The sequence below is a fragment of the Pipra filicauda genome, unplaced genomic scaffold (assembly GCF_003945595.2).
Source record: "Pipra filicauda isolate LSUMZ 115617 unplaced genomic scaffold, ASM394559v2 scaffold601_size279085_pilon, whole genome shotgun sequence".
Classification (NCBI taxonomy): domain Eukaryota; kingdom Metazoa; phylum Chordata; class Aves; order Passeriformes; family Pipridae; genus Pipra; species Pipra filicauda.
The window spans coordinates 1-15,068 of NW_024104756.1; the positions used below are offsets into that span (position 1 = coordinate 1).

The following is a 15,068-nucleotide window of genomic DNA, read 5'->3' on the forward strand; positions in this document are numbered from 1 at the left end:
TTGATTGATGCTTAAAATATCCCCAGCAATTACTTCGCCCCGGTATAATTATAATAATTAAACTTGGATAATGCTTAGTCCTACTTTTTATCAGAACTGTGCGCTGCGGCACCAGTGTGTGGTGTTTTGTTTCCAGCCTCATTTTCCAGCCTCACCCTGTTGAGCAGTGCTGAAGGGACACGAGCTGGCAGCCTCCAGCTGACAAGGGGACATTCACCCTGTCACGGCACCTCCAGCCCCGGGAACCGCTCGTGGCACTATTTAACCCAGGGCACAGTGTGTGGTGGCCATGCCCTGGCCCTCGGTGCATGGTGGGGTGGGCAGCAGGAGGGGATGCTCCTGGCTCCACGCTGGGGTGCTGGGTGCTGGAGGGAGCAGGGATGCTGGTTCTCCTCTTTGGCCGCTCGCCTTGTTGTCCCCCCCAGTCTCTCTCCCACGGCTCAGCACAATATTTCTCCTCTGTGCTCCCAGCAGTGACACTTGGAACAGCTCAGGCTGGTGAGTATGTTTCCGGCTGTGATAAATATCAGGGAAAGGAATGAGATCCCAACACTGTATTTCATGCCCTGAAATCCCACTTGCATCTGGAAATGAAGAGAGTTCTCCAGCTGATATATGCAGCTCTGAGGCCATTCACATCCTGTTCGCTTGTACACATTGTCACGGTGATTTAAGCTGGCAATTTGGCCCTAAATGAAGAGCATCTCACTTTGTCCCTCCCCATTTTCCTATATATTTTCCCGCAGAAGGGAGCTTTTTGAGATTTGGCTGGGCTGGGGCTGGGCAGCATCCCTGGTCCTGGTTTTGTGCTGGTCTGGCAGAGAGAGCTGCAGAGGATCCCAGCACTGCGGGAAAGCTCCTGACGCAGCCTGGGAACGCGAGTGGCAGGTGGCTGTGCTGAGCTCTGTCTTCCCAGGTCATCCCTCTTTAAAGCCAACATGGACACTGAGAAAGGCTTTTCCCCCTTTTTCAGGTCAGATGGCGTTGTGAGGAATGGCAGCTGTGCTGTCCCATGGTGGTCTGGAGAAGGGGGACACTGTGAGAGCACAAGAGGCTATGGGAGCTGTCCCTACTGCCTGGCATGAGCCCTCCTCGTGCTGCCCGGTGCCCACGTCTGTCCATCTGTCCATTGAGCAGCTTGTGGCTGCACAGCTGCAGGGCCAGCTCAATTGTGAACCATCATCACCTGTGTCACACCCAACGTGCAAACCAGAGACATCACTTAACAGGTACCTGCTCATGGCCAGGACTCCTCAGGTAAAAGAGGTAACTGGGTGAAGTGATTCCATAGCAGAGCTGTTTGTTTAAAACATCATTAGTGACACTTAATTAATTCCCCCCGAGCCCTAGGGGTGCTGGGTAAGCCTCAGGACCCATCACCCTCCTGCCAGTGCTGCAGGGTGCAGAGGTGGGGGCTTCAAGGGGACCCGAGGGGATGTACGAGACCCTCTTCCCAGGATGAAGGCAGGGCCATTTCTCAGCCTCTCACCCAAGGGTTGCACAGCTGGGGACAGGGGGATTTCCCCGGGGAAGCACCCATCCTTGCTGATGGGTCAGTCCCCCTACACCCCAAACCAGCCCCGTCCCCTCCCCAGGAACCGCAGCCGCGCGCGGACGAACCCAGGCACCACCGGCTGCGCGGTTCTCATATCAGTTTTAATAGCAACATCAGAGTACTAAATATACACAGGGCAAGGGGACAGGGGGGGCATTTACAGTGCTTCCAAATACACGGCTTCCACGGACAGAGACAAATTAAAAACCACTCGGGAAGAAAAAGGTCCTTTTGGCATCGCCCCAGCTCAAGCCGCGGGCACGCGGAGCGGCCGCGATGCCGAAAGGCGGCAGCGCTTCCACCGGCGCTGGGCTGGCCCGGCACCGCACCCGGACGTGCCGGCTGCCCCTCCCGGAGCGGGATTTTCCCAGGAAAAGAAAGAAGTACTGGGTGATGTAAAACCGGTTACAAAGTAAAACTGTCCTCATGTTAGAAAACGGGTTTTTGGCGAAATAAAAATAAAGTGTAAACTTCGCTGTACATGTCCTATCGAACAAAAAAATAAACCCCTCGGAACCTAAAATAGAAGAATCTGGGTCAGAAATCTGTGCCCTTAGTGTACATTTTTGTGCAACATATACTTTATTCAAAGTAAATATTTTCTCCACTCTTGACACTATTAAAAATGTACCTACAAATGCTGAGAGTAATCCTTAAAAATGTGTGAGAAGCGTTAGATGAGCTCGGGAGACCAAACCCATGGACTTGGAAATGGCGAGGGATTTCTTGCTGGTTTTGAAAAAATCACTTACAGATTTTATACCTGGTTGAACGAAAATTCCAACCACATTCATCCTGAAATGGGCGGGCTGAGATAGGATAGATATATTTTTGTTCTATTTTATTTTTTAATTTTTTTTTTTATAAAATATATAATATGTGTAGAATATCTACTATTTAACTACCATTTGAGCTGAACTACCTTCCTTTGCAACAAGCTGCCAGTGGAGAAGAGGTAACCTGAAATCTGCCCCCGCGCCGGCTCTGCTGTCGCTGTGGTGACCTCGCGGTGGGCTCGGTGCCGATGGCCCCACGGAGCACCCACACAGCCCCTCCACGCCACCGCCACCGGCCGCCCTCTCTCCAGCTGGGAAGACAGAGTGAAGGTAAACGATCGGATCTGGAGAGACAGGCGGCCGCCCAGGACTGGCCCTGCCTGGGGTGCCGTGGGGTGATGCTGCCCTGGGGAGACCCCGGCTTACAAAGATCAAGGGACTGAGGATCAAACCCTGCCCACCCTGCCTGGAGGTGCCATGACATGGGAGCTCGGACCTGTAGTCCCAAACCAGCTCAGCTGGTGCAGGACAGAGCCCACTGGTGCCAGTGGTGCCCACGGCTCTGCCCGCAGCCCTTGCCCCTGCTGTCACACCACGTCCTGAGGCTCCTGCTCAGCGTTTGCAAGGGATTTGGAGGGAGGAGAGTCCTGGGTTTGCTGCAGAGCACAAGGAGAGCCAAGCTCTCCTTGCTGTGGGTGGCTCATCCCACACCACTGCCTCTCTAAGACAGAGCCACATGTGACACACAGACACTCCATGACACCTCTGGGGGACGTGGCGGCCTCTTGGCTGCCATGGTGTGTTTCTCAGGGACGACTCAGGGGCAAAGGAATCTGGAAAATGAACCAAAAAGAAACAAGCAGCAGTGGGCTGGGGGCTTACAGCAAAGCAAGGAGCAAAACTTTTCTTTTTGCAAGCTTCCAGGACCCCAGGGTGAGATGATGTGCCCAAAATATGACACAGCTCCTGAGGGAGCATGTCCGAGAACATCACGCTTCCCTGCTTTTCCACGGTGGGAAGATCTGCTCAACAGACTATGCCATGGAAATGCAACTTTCTGTTTTCATTTCTTTCTTGTTTTTTGGCTTTCATCAATAGGAGGGAATGAAACCACCACAGTTCATTTCACTGTGCAAGACCTTGGGATGCCTGGGCCCTGCCTTGTACATCACCACATCAGCAGCTCCAGCCCTGTCCTTTCTGCTCCTCCTCTCCCTCCTCCCAGCAGCGGCCCCGTGTGCCTGGCATGCATGGGGGGAGGCTTCCTCTGATAAAGTGCAAGTGCTGTTGGTCCTTATAAATAAGGGAAGATTGTGCATCTACTTTTGTTCCCTGGTTCACCGCTCAGCTCTGGGTGACCAGGATGTGTCCTGCTGCAGACTGTGGGGGAAGCTCGGGAAAATCCTGCTCTCTGAAACCTGCTCCTGTCCTTGGGGTCACAATTATTCACCTTCCTTCTCTCTCCCACACACACATACACACACACACACACACACTCCTTCCTCTCCTCTTCCCCACCTCCATAGGGAATTCCCCACGAGCCGGGTGCCTCTCCATCCCCATCCCCACCACCGCTGGCACTGGTGCTGCCTGCAACACCCTGCCATGCCCCGGCTCTGCCTGACAACTTCCCTGCAGGCAGCAGGTTCCATCCATGCAGAAGCAGAGCACTGCTTCGAACGCCCTGGAACGAGGGAGCTGAGATATATTTCATGTCATACTGCTATCATGATTACACCGAATACCCACGGGAATGAAATAAATAGGAAGATCAATGGGAGAAGCACAAGGGACGTGGCTCCAAGCTGGAGCAGATGGATTACCATGAAGTCACAAAAAGGAGGAGAACCCAACACCTGTGCCAGTGAGGGCAGCTCGCAGGGCCTGCACCACTGACACCAGTGCCACAGGAAAGCCCCAGGACACTGAGATGACCCTGGAGCAGTCGCTCAGACTCCACACTTTCCAAGGGCAGACACTCCTCATGTTTTCCCAGGGCAGGCTAAAGCTTTGGGGGGTCACTGCTCTAGCAAGACACTGTCTCCCCTCCTCTCTGGAGGCATCCAGTGGCTTTGGAGAGCTGGATACGAGCCACCCAGGAGACCCCACTCTGCCCAGGGGATGGTTGGCTCAAGTCTGCAGGTAATTGTCAGGGCTGGCAAGGAAGACTTCTGTCCGAGGCAGCATCCAAAAATTCAGGAAAAATAATCCAGACTGTGCAATTCCATGGGAAAAGGACAGAAAAGGACATGGGAACAAGAGACTGCACGCGTGGCTTTGCGCAACACCACAGGGTTCTACTTTTTTTTTTAAATGCACGTTCATTATCATAAAGAAAAGGAGCTGAGTAATTAGTAGGGGAGTAGAAATGTGGATCTGGACAATTCTAAAAAAACACTAGTATTTACCAAGGGCAGTTTACAAAAAGAACTGGAGGACTTTGGTCTGATCTCTGCTGTCGTTCTCACCCACCTAACACCGAAGGGACCCGAGCGAGCCCCATCCTGGTGTCTGATGTGCAGCACAACACGGTAGCACCCAACTCCATGGAAAGACTTGGAGAGAGGGCTTAGGGTCAGCTGGCATCCTCGTCAGCATCCACCACCACCACCCACCCCAGCAGGAGCTGGCTAGGCCATGGGTGTCTTTCTAGAGCAACACACCAAATCGGAACCCGCAGAACTGTGCTTCCCTGGCAAAAAATCCCATTAAACACCACCCAGGACTGTGGACAGCAGACTGTGTCTTCTCTTGCCACAGCAGAGCCAGCCAAGACCAGGAGAGCAAGGGAAGAAGCTCCCTTAATCCCACAGCTCTGGGCTGGGGCAGGAGGCAACAAGCTCCTTCCTCTTGTTTCTCAAACAGGGCTGAGCAAACTTTGGTGCTGTGGCCTATTTAGAAGCCATTTTCCAAAAAGACTCCCACATCCCACTGCCAAAATTTGTCTCCTGTGCCAAGAGAGGCCCATCTTTTGGAAGTCCACCCCTAAAACCCACCTTGCCCAGCCCCCTCTCATGGTGGGGATCTCAGCTCTGGACATGGGGCAGGCACAGGCTCTCCAGCTTCTTCCTATAGGCCTTGATGATGTATCTGGATACAGAAGCCTGGAAATACCTTCACCACTGCCTTGAGCTGTGTTCCAGATGGTCTTTGGGAAGCTCCTCCCCTGCTCCCTGCCAGCAGTGCAGCCCCGGCCGTCCCCCACCACAGTCACGTCACCACGCTGGAAAAGCATTTCCAAAAAGAACCAAAACTATATATATATATGTATACATACATATATATGTCTATACATACACACACACGTATATATATGTATATATGTCTACCTATATATACACATATAGGCTGACAGACAAGCTGCCAAAGTAGAAAACGTCAGATCACCCGGTTTGCATGATGCATGTTAAAGAAATGAGACTTTTAGCCCATGACATCTTCTTTAAAAATGAGTATTTAAGATCTTCAAAAATTGCTACAGTACAAAAAGTGTTTGTGTGTGTATATATATATTTTCTCTCTACATATACCATATGTATGTACGCGTATGGACCGGAATGGATGACCCCACCAGAAGAGACGCCCCACTCATCCTCCACGACGCTTCCAGGCGTTGCTGACACGGCTCCTCACAAAGTCTTTGCATCGGTTCATGGCACATAATGGTATTATTGGCACAGGTTCAGAGTCACCGTCCACGGCCGGGCTCCAGGCGCTCAGTCCTTCCCTCTTCGTCCCTCGCCAGTTCCTCCTCCTCCTCCACGGGATTCTTTGCTCACACACCTTCCTTTCTCTCCTCCCAAAACCGTGCTCCTTGACAATGCAGTTACCTATAGGCATGTTCATTTTTATAAAAATATATTTGGCCCATAGAACGCTGCTCTTTGAGTCTCCTACTGGTAAACAGAAATGGTAGGTACAGGTAACCCATTATTTTTTTATATTTTTTACAGGTTCACCAATGGAATCCTGTTGAGGACGAGAAGAAAAAGAAAGATTAAGTCATGACAGGGAATTGCACTGCAAGTGGGGGCTTTTCCCTCTTTCCCCCCGGCCGTAGTGGCATCCTGGGGGAGTGGGGAACAGAGGGAGTGGGGTACCAGTGACATCCTCCTCCTCCTCCTCACCAGCTGCCAGTCTGTGTTGGGGACCTGGGAGCACTACTTCTATCTCCCTGTGGCCTTCTCCAGGAAAAGATTTACTCTCAGTGATCCCTGTGTTCTGCAGCTTCTCATACTCAGGCCACGAGCAGTGAGTGCTCTGGCAGACGAGAAGATGATGACAAGCACTAACAAAATTTGCTAAAGTTAAATCTAAAGAATCAATAGGGAATTGGTTAAGCACCAAATCAGAGATCCTACTGAAGTCCTTAAGCTATTTATTTACTGTCTACACACATCCCTAATCCACGCTGTGCCCTCTGCCTGGCTGGGATCAGCACTCAGAATGCAGGGTGCTTTTTGTCCCAGGGCTATTTCTCCAACACTATTTTTAAGCAAGATGCCCAACATACACCATCTCCAAGAACAACCCCGGAGTCTTAATTAGCGAGACAGATTTTCCAGAGTCCTTAATCTCCTGCGCCGGGGCTGTGCTGGGACTGCTGTTATTCCTCCAAAGACAAGCTGGGATTTTTTATGATGACTCATTATCTGTTAATGTTAACACAAACCATTTGCTGTTGTTAGGCAGAACGGGGCCATCACGGCAGCTGCTGCCGTGTTCAAGCCTGGCATTACCACACAATGCTGTCAGCTCTCACCACCTCGTGCCAGGGTAGGGTCAGGCCGATGTCACCAAATCAGCACAGCTGCCAGGTCCCAAATCAACCCCTCCCTGCCATCAGTGCCAAACATCCCGTGGCTCTGGGTGAGCACTGGTTAACGTGTGATGGCAGGAGGTACAATTGGTATTGTATCCCAAATAGCCTCTTTGTGCAAAGTAGGTCAGTGCTTGATCAACCTTACAGATTTTTGTATAATCTCATTCCATGGGGTTTTTCAGTCAAAGAGAGTGGGATTAAGGACAAGAATAATGCGGAATCTCAAACTTCATTTCAGAAAGCCCCAAAGCCAGGATGAAATCAAGCCAAACCAGCCACCCTGCGCTGTGGTGCCTGGCCAAAGCCACTCAAGTCTTCAGCAAACGTCACCTGTCGTTCTGCAGAACATCGTCTGCTCCTGCCTCTGCCTGGATGCTGTGTGTCCTCCAGTACTGCTGGCACCAGGGCACAGGGAGTTCTCCTTCTCATACCTCCCTGCAGGTAATTCCTCAGTGCTTTCACTGACTGCTTCACTCCTCACCTACGCAGCCTGGGACGACACTGCAGCTGCAGCTACCCCGGGCTGCTGCGGATGGGCCGGCTCCTGTGCCTGCAGGAATAGCTGCCGAGGTGTGACATCCACCCAGGTGTGACATCCACCAAGGAGCTGGGGCCCGGCTGCTGGCACAGGCAATCTGCCATGAAGCTCCACCAGCTGCTTGCCGCGGGCGGCAGTGCCCGTGCGGGAGTGCCGGCGTCCCGGCAGGGCCCGCGCCAGTGGCACAGGAACCCTCCCAATCGCTCCTGCTGGCACAGGAGGAATCTGACCCTGGAAATAGCTTCAACATCTGCTCACTGTGTAATTATATGAGATTCACCACGTTTCCTGACAGCCCCATGCTGCCTGCAGCTCTCTGGGATGGAGACGCTCCGCGGTGCCATCCCTGACATTTGCTGCCTCAACTGCTCAGCCCAGCCTGACGAGGCCATCAGCATCCTCCAAGGCCAGGCTGCCAGTCGGACAGCACAGAGGTCAGCCCTCACGCCAGGCTGAGGGACTGTCAGATGGGAAGTTCACATTAAACTCCAACTGGGCTCCCAGTGCTCATCTCAATGAAACATCTGCAGCACCTCTGTCCATCCATCCCTGTCCCTGTCCATGCTGCCTGCCTTGTGCTTCCAGCTCCAGGTCCACACCTTTGGGAGCGCTAATCTGCCTATCAGACAGCTCAGAGATGTGAAGTGCTGTCAATTAAAGCTTGTAAAACACCAGAAGAAAGGGACTGGGAGGAGGAAGCCGCATGTAGCCCCTCCAGCCAGGAAGCTGCACATGCTCCAGAGCATCCTCCATCTCTGCTGAGGTGCAGTGGGTCAATGGCAACTGTCCCCTTCAGGCGACCTTGCTGTGGTTGTGAACACCAGCCAGGAAACAATCATTCCTCCGGCAGCAGCGCAGCCCAAGCAGCTGCATCTCCTTGTCCACCAGCCTCTCCTCAAGAGCTGGAAAGGCATCCTCCATCCCTCCACTCCTCCAGCACTTCCCTCCATCGCACTGCTCCTCTGGCACTTGGCAGCCAGTGAGAGCACAAGGCAGCCACGGTGGCAGGGACAGCCTAGCAGGGAGCTCATCTTAAATCCATCTGCACTTTACACAGCGACATGTGAAACTTGGGAGCGTTCATTTCACCTGAGGGATTTCCCACGGGCACCTGGCTTGGACCAGGACGTACCACTTATGCAAATGTATTCCAGAAGCACCCTAGTGCAAACACACCTACACACAGATACACGTGCAGAAAACAGGTTTTGGATTAATCTTGTTTTGTTATCCTTAACGAAACCAAGCAGCAGCTTCCAGAACTGTATGTGTAATTGAAACGCTATTACAGAGCTAATGCTCCAGGTAAAAGACGGATAGATTTTTCCAGAGCGCGTCAATGCGCGTTTTATGGATTCCATGAAAACAGGTCAATGAGAATTTCAAGGATTTAATAAGGCGTAATGGAATGGCTTCAGGCTATTTAAAGAAACATATGGAGATGGCCAGGGAACGGTCTTTGGCCTGAGGTTTCACAGGACCTTGGGTGGGAGCGGCAGCACTCTGAGCTGCTCCTTCTCCTTCCCTGGACTTGAGGCGTGAGAGCTGTGGATGCACCGAGTGCAGCTGGCTTGTTTTGTGTGTTATTTCTTTTTCTTAATACACTTTAAGTTGATGGAGAGACATTCCAAACTACAAAGCTGAGGGTGGAAAAGGCACACCCCAATTTGGTGAACCTGAACGTGGTAAATGCCAGGATATGTAGGAATGAACTGCACCCTGCCCTCGCCCCCACGGCAGCAGCACTGGCTCTCCCAGCCAGCATTCCCAGCTTTCCCAGTCAGAACTCCCTGCTCTCTCCATCTGCATTTGCTTTGGAGAGCCCCAGTCACTGCCAGAGTGAGAGCCCCGGGCTGCAGCCCAGGAGCAGGCACAGGGGGTTATTGCCTTTCTTTCTGAGACTGGTGTTCCCTGCAGAACCTCCCTGCTCATCCTCCTGCTGCCCTTGCTCCTGGCATCAGCTCCCACCTGGGTTCCTTCGCCCTCTGCCCCGTGAGACAGCAGCCACAACAAAAGAGTCAGAGAAATAAAACAAGCACATCAACAGGTGGGGAGTGAGAGCCCTTAACCTTCCCTAGTGAAGCCACTTTGTCTGAGAGGTTCCAGGGGGGCAGCAGGGCAGTGCCAGCCAAACCCCTGCTCGCTACCCCGCTGCGCCAGCACACACCTCACCCGCCCTGCCCAGACACTGCTAGCCCCAGCACAGCCGAGACCATTAACTTTTTATTCCCTTCCATTCTAATCTAATTATATTTCTGTGTTCAATAGCTGTGCATAATGTTAAACAGGCTATTCCGAGCGAGCTGCAGCCAGGGAAGGTTGGAAATTTCATTTACACTGAATATATGATTCATTACAGCAGGGACTTGGGACAGAGCAATTAATTCACCTGAGCGGGTGGCTTGAGCAGGCACCACTGCCCACGGTGAGCTGGCACACACAGACCCTTAACTGCTTTCCTGCCACCACTATCGGCTGCGCCACCTTCAGAAGGGACACAAGGAGGTGGAAATGGCTCGAGCCAACTCAACAAAAGACAAGAAAATCCCCTAAGTCTGTACTGTTGCAACCAGAACAACATCCCTGCACTCCTTTGGTCGCAGCATCTCCCCAGGTGTGAGAGGGAACTGGGGCTGCACACGCAGGGTCGGCTTTGCAGAGCAGGGGGGGCTCGGCAGCAGGACAAGGAAGAGGAGGAGGGTGAGGAGGCAGAGGACCCCAGCAGTGAGCATGGAAGTGTTTATGACAGCAAACAGCACCAAATGAGCTTTCAGGTGCTGATGGAGTGTGCATGTGGACGGGTGGCTCCGGTGAGGCAGGCTGTCCATCACGCCACCAGAGGTTAATTACAGATCAGGCCATTTCACAGCACGGAAATTACTGTGGCTTGTTGAGGTTTTAGAGGTGGGCTGGAACCATGGGATCAGGCTGAAGTTCAAGGCTGCCCCAGGGACCCTTTGCTCATCCATCCCAGTCTCCACCTGCTAGTGTGGCCCGTCTGCAATTAATCTCCCTGGAAAAGCCATTTGGCACTCAGTGCCCCACCCATGGCAGGGTGTCAGCCATCCCAGCCAGGTGAGCCACCCTGCTTGAGTCTGACACCCTGAAGGAAGCGCAAGTGGCAGGATGGCACCAGGCAAGGTACGATGGGCACGGTGGGGGGCACAGGATGGGTGTGGGATGGGTGCAGGATGGACACGAGGAGCGCGGTACGTACCAGGAAACAGCCCGCTGGCGTCTGCCCTGCCCCCAGAAGTCAAACAGGCTTCGGCCAGTCAGCAGGAGATTTCAAACCATTTCTCAGACACAAAGGCCACGGGAATAAGATGCCGGTCAGAAGAAGAGGGTCTGCAATGAGCAGAAAGAGGGGCTTGTACACGCTGGTACGTAACACACGGAGCAAGCCAGGGTGGCCTGCTGCAAAATCAGCTTTTTTAGGGGAAAAATGACATCTCTCTAGAGTGATGCTTTGAATGGGCCTGGGTCTGCCAGGCTGCTGGGAAGTGCTCAGGGCCAGAGGGTCGCAGAGAGTATCCCTGGATGGCAGAAAAGCTGTGATCCCTGCCAGCCAGAACACAGGCATCCTCTGTTACCTGGCTGGGGTTCACATCAAACTAATGCAGGTGGACACCCAACAAAATGGTGTGACAATCCCTGCCAGTTCTCCATCTTCCGAGGTCTGAGGATACCCTGGAAAATGTGGACCAGCACAATCCCATGCACATGCAAAAGATGCTGGTTAAGAAGATGTTTGTGAAGCTGTTGGCTCCAGACCTGTCCTTGGGGCAGGCAGACACAGTCTGTGGATGCCATGCACTCCATGGTTCCACCAGGCTGCTTGGAGGACTACTTGCTTGTTTTCTCCATTAAAACCCTCCTCCCGGCTTTCCCTCTACCTTTGATGGGAACACACATTTACCATGTGATAAAACCACACCGGCACCTGGTGAAAGGGCTCTGGTGCCAGCCTGGGGCGTGGGGAGCCCAACCCCATCACTCCTGATCCCCTCCCTCTGGGCAGGAGAGGGGCAGGCAGAGCATGGCTGTGTCCCTTGCACCACACCGGAGCTGCCACGACACCCCTTGTTAACGTGACATTATTTCACGGCAGCCAAAGGGTTCATTTGGCTCCCACCGCCTGCTCCTCCATTAATCACCTGCTCGTTCACAGCCCGGCAGCTCTGCTGGTGCCACTGAGGAGATAGCACAGGCTGGAAGATGGATCCAGCGGCATTTTACATGCTGGCAGCAGCAGCTGGGAACTGAACACACTGTGTGGTGCTGAGCACTGCTAGAGCTCGCCGAGCCATGTGGGGCCAGGGACTGCTGAGGCACCTACCCAGCCCCACTGGCAGGACAAGGGGCCTGGGGGCCAGTCCCACACCGAGCTACGGGGCAGGTGAGCACTGTGAGCCAGAGATAGATGGCTCTGCCACATGCCCCTGGGGCACTGCCCTTGGGCACCGAAGCCTCATCACCAGACTGGGACGACGCTCCCCAACCCACCGGGAAACCACGGCGCCCAGCTCACCTGTTTCCATTGAAGGTGGTTTTGTAATCCCCGGGCGAGTGCAACGTGTCCTCTGCGTAGACGGACACGGGGGTCCGGACGCACTCGTGAGAGCACTGCAGCGTCTCGTTGTAGGCGGTGAAGATGTCGAGGGCGCTGGGCACGCGGGCGGGGGCGAAGTCGGTCAGGTTCTGGCAGCTCTCCTCCTGCTGGTCCAGCTTGCGCTGGTGGCTGTTGCGCCGCGGGCGCCCGCTCTGCGCGCAGCTGGATGGGGAGACAATCAGAGAATCAAGGAATGCTTTGGGTTGGAAGGGACCTTAAAAACCGTCTGTCTGGGGCCAGGGCGTGCGATGTGGGTCAGCCCTGCCCTGGAGCACCGGCCCTCCCTGCACCAGCAATGCCCAGAGTCACCCAACACACGGAGTGAGGGACTGAGGCAGTTTGGTTAGAGCTGAGCAAACTGCCAGGTGCTGCTTCTCCACCTGGGATACACCTGGGTGCTGCCTGCACTTCCCTGCTGGGCATTTTTTCTGGTGATTTCCCAATTTCACTTTCTATAAACCATTTCTATTCTACACTGCTCACTGGATTAATTTTTTCCCCTTTTTGGCTTCAGCAGCAGTTACTGAGCTGTTCTGCCAAGCCGTGGTCAGCCGGATCAATGACTCGTACTGCTCACCGCCGCAACTGGAGACAAATCCCACAAGTGTTTTATAAACTATTTTCCCTGCTCCTTCACTGAAACACTGCGACGACTAGGGAGCTTTAGTGGAGTAAATCCTGTCTGAGATACAGGAGGGAGCGTCACCAGTTCGTCCCAAAGCACGCTCAGCTGTGGGGCCAGAACCTCAGCGGTTTGGGCCAGTTGCTGCGCTGAGTTACGGCTCTGCCGAGATGGAGATGCCTCCATAGCCCTGCAAAGAGCTTTTCCTCTCATCTGGGGAGCCAGCGGGCTCCTCATCAACCTGGTGTTCTAATTTCCTCCTGGCTGCAGGAATCAATTTGCTGCAGCACCCACAGAGAGCTGGGCTGGGCCAGAGGAGAGAGCCACTGGCAGGAGCGCACGGCCGCTCCCCCAGCCCCGCGCTGCAGCCGTGTCGCTACGCCAGCAACGCTGACCTCAAAGTAGGCCAGTTTCCCTGGGAAAATAGGTAAAGTGAGGAGCGCCTGGAGCGAAAGCTAACCTATTTTGCCATACGCCCAGCCACGCTGAGAGAATAAACAGGAGCAAATGAAGCTGGAACAGCACAGGAGCGCCCTGGGGGATGGGGCATGCTTCAAACCACGGCACCCGAGGGGCTCCGAAGGTGCCCTTTCATCCCTGGGATCCCAGGGAAGGGCAGGAGATGCAGCTGCTTCTTGCTGAGCCAGGCTGGGGATTTAAGGAGCAGCATCAAAGCTGCTTAGGGAAGGCAGCAGAGTTGCTGCCGGCAGCACCGGGCAGGTCCCGGGAACACCCACTGTGGCCCAACACAGGGCTCTGACCTGTCCAGGAGCCATCACATGACAGCTCAGCCCCACAGTGGTGATGCACATGTGTCCTACATGGGACTCGACCACCCAATCCCAGCCATGTGCTGGACCCAAAGCCACCAGCCAGGCGGGGAGAGGTCAGGGAGCCGCAGGGGCACGGCTGAACCCTGGTACACCAACCTCCTTCTGAGGGTATAAACCCCCCATTTCTTCCTGCAATGCCTTTCCAAAGCCATCCTAGCGGGTGCCAGGGGATTTGGCACTCACAGCTGGACACAGCTGGCATTCCCATCCCCACCACCCCCCAAGCCAAGCAGAGCAGGAGGGACCTTACCAATTTTTTAAGACAAGAGTTGTTATCAGCGCAGCTATGACCATGATGAGGGACACAGTAATAGTGATTATCTGATGAACTGCCAGACCTGTGGAGAGAAGAAATGAGAGAGAGTGGGGATGGGAGCTGAGGGGACCCCAGAAGAGCCCCCTGCCCTGCACAGCCCCCCACCAGCCCTTCCCAGTGTGCAGCCACGCGCAGCCCCTGGCAGCGGCGCTGCAATCCTCTCTCCTGCCTTACACAAAATGATCTGTAAGCCAGGCTCCTCATTTCCTATCCTCTCAAGTATGTTCCTTGTCAGCCCGAATTAGGCACGAAGAACGGAAGAGAAGTGAAGACGTCTCCCCTCCGGGACGGAAAGGGAGACGAGCACAGCCTTGCACTGGGCGCAGGATTCACCAGGGATAATAATCACGGCGCTGATGGCTGCTCACTTCGTGCATCGGGTGGGCTCATTTCCCCCTCTTCACCTTCTACAGGGTATCATTTTGGCTCGTGGATCATTCCTAATGAGCAGTTTGGAAACAAAAGCAGCTCGCTGTACAGTATGTTTGTGATTCTGTGCAGCCTTACAGTTGCAATTTCATAATGAAATGATTTTTCCTGGCTGCAGCCCAAGGATGTGCTATTTTTCACAAACAGATGTTGCAGCTCCTGATGGATGGTAGTTTTAATAAATAAATAAGTCTTAGAATGACAGGAAAATAAGCAGTTTTATATATATATGCATGCATCTGTGCCATACGTGCATAGCAGACCCAGCTCACACAGGTGCACGTGGCAAGGGAATCACTGCTCCTTCCCACACCAGAGCACACGGGCTCCTGGCTGCATGTCCATGGGCAAGGATGGTGTTGGTGTCGAGGCCATGTCTTGGCCGGAGCTGGGGGTGCCTGGGGGCCATCAGACTGCAGAGCTGGGCAGCACTGAGGCAGCCACTGCTCATGGGAAGGATTCACCCACAGCCCCGGGTAGGCAGCAGCCAACTCCTGTGAGCCAGAGCCACAGTACTCACTCCTCGGCTGCTCCACCTCTGGCTTTCATCTCTTGGGGGAAATTC

General features: G+C 53.8%; 1 protein-coding gene across 1 annotated transcript in view; it reads right to left on the reverse strand.

The window, feature by feature from the left end:
• Positions 1-1,635: 1,635 nt before the first annotated feature.
• The window catches only part of AJAP1 (adherens junctions associated protein 1), a 35,981-nt gene continuing 22,548 nt past the window's right edge, over positions 1,636-15,068 (reverse strand). The window contains exons 3-6 of the mRNA XM_027751396.2: positions 14,009-14,096; positions 12,223-12,465; positions 10,909-11,039; positions 1,636-6,300 (exon numbers count right to left, since the gene is read on the reverse strand). Of these exons, the coding sequence (XP_027607197.2) occupies positions 10,967-11,039; positions 12,223-12,465; positions 14,009-14,096 (404 nt within the window). The 3' untranslated portion in view covers positions 1,636-6,300; positions 10,909-10,966. The remainder of the gene's footprint in view (positions 6,301-10,908; positions 11,040-12,222; positions 12,466-14,008; positions 14,097-15,068) is intronic.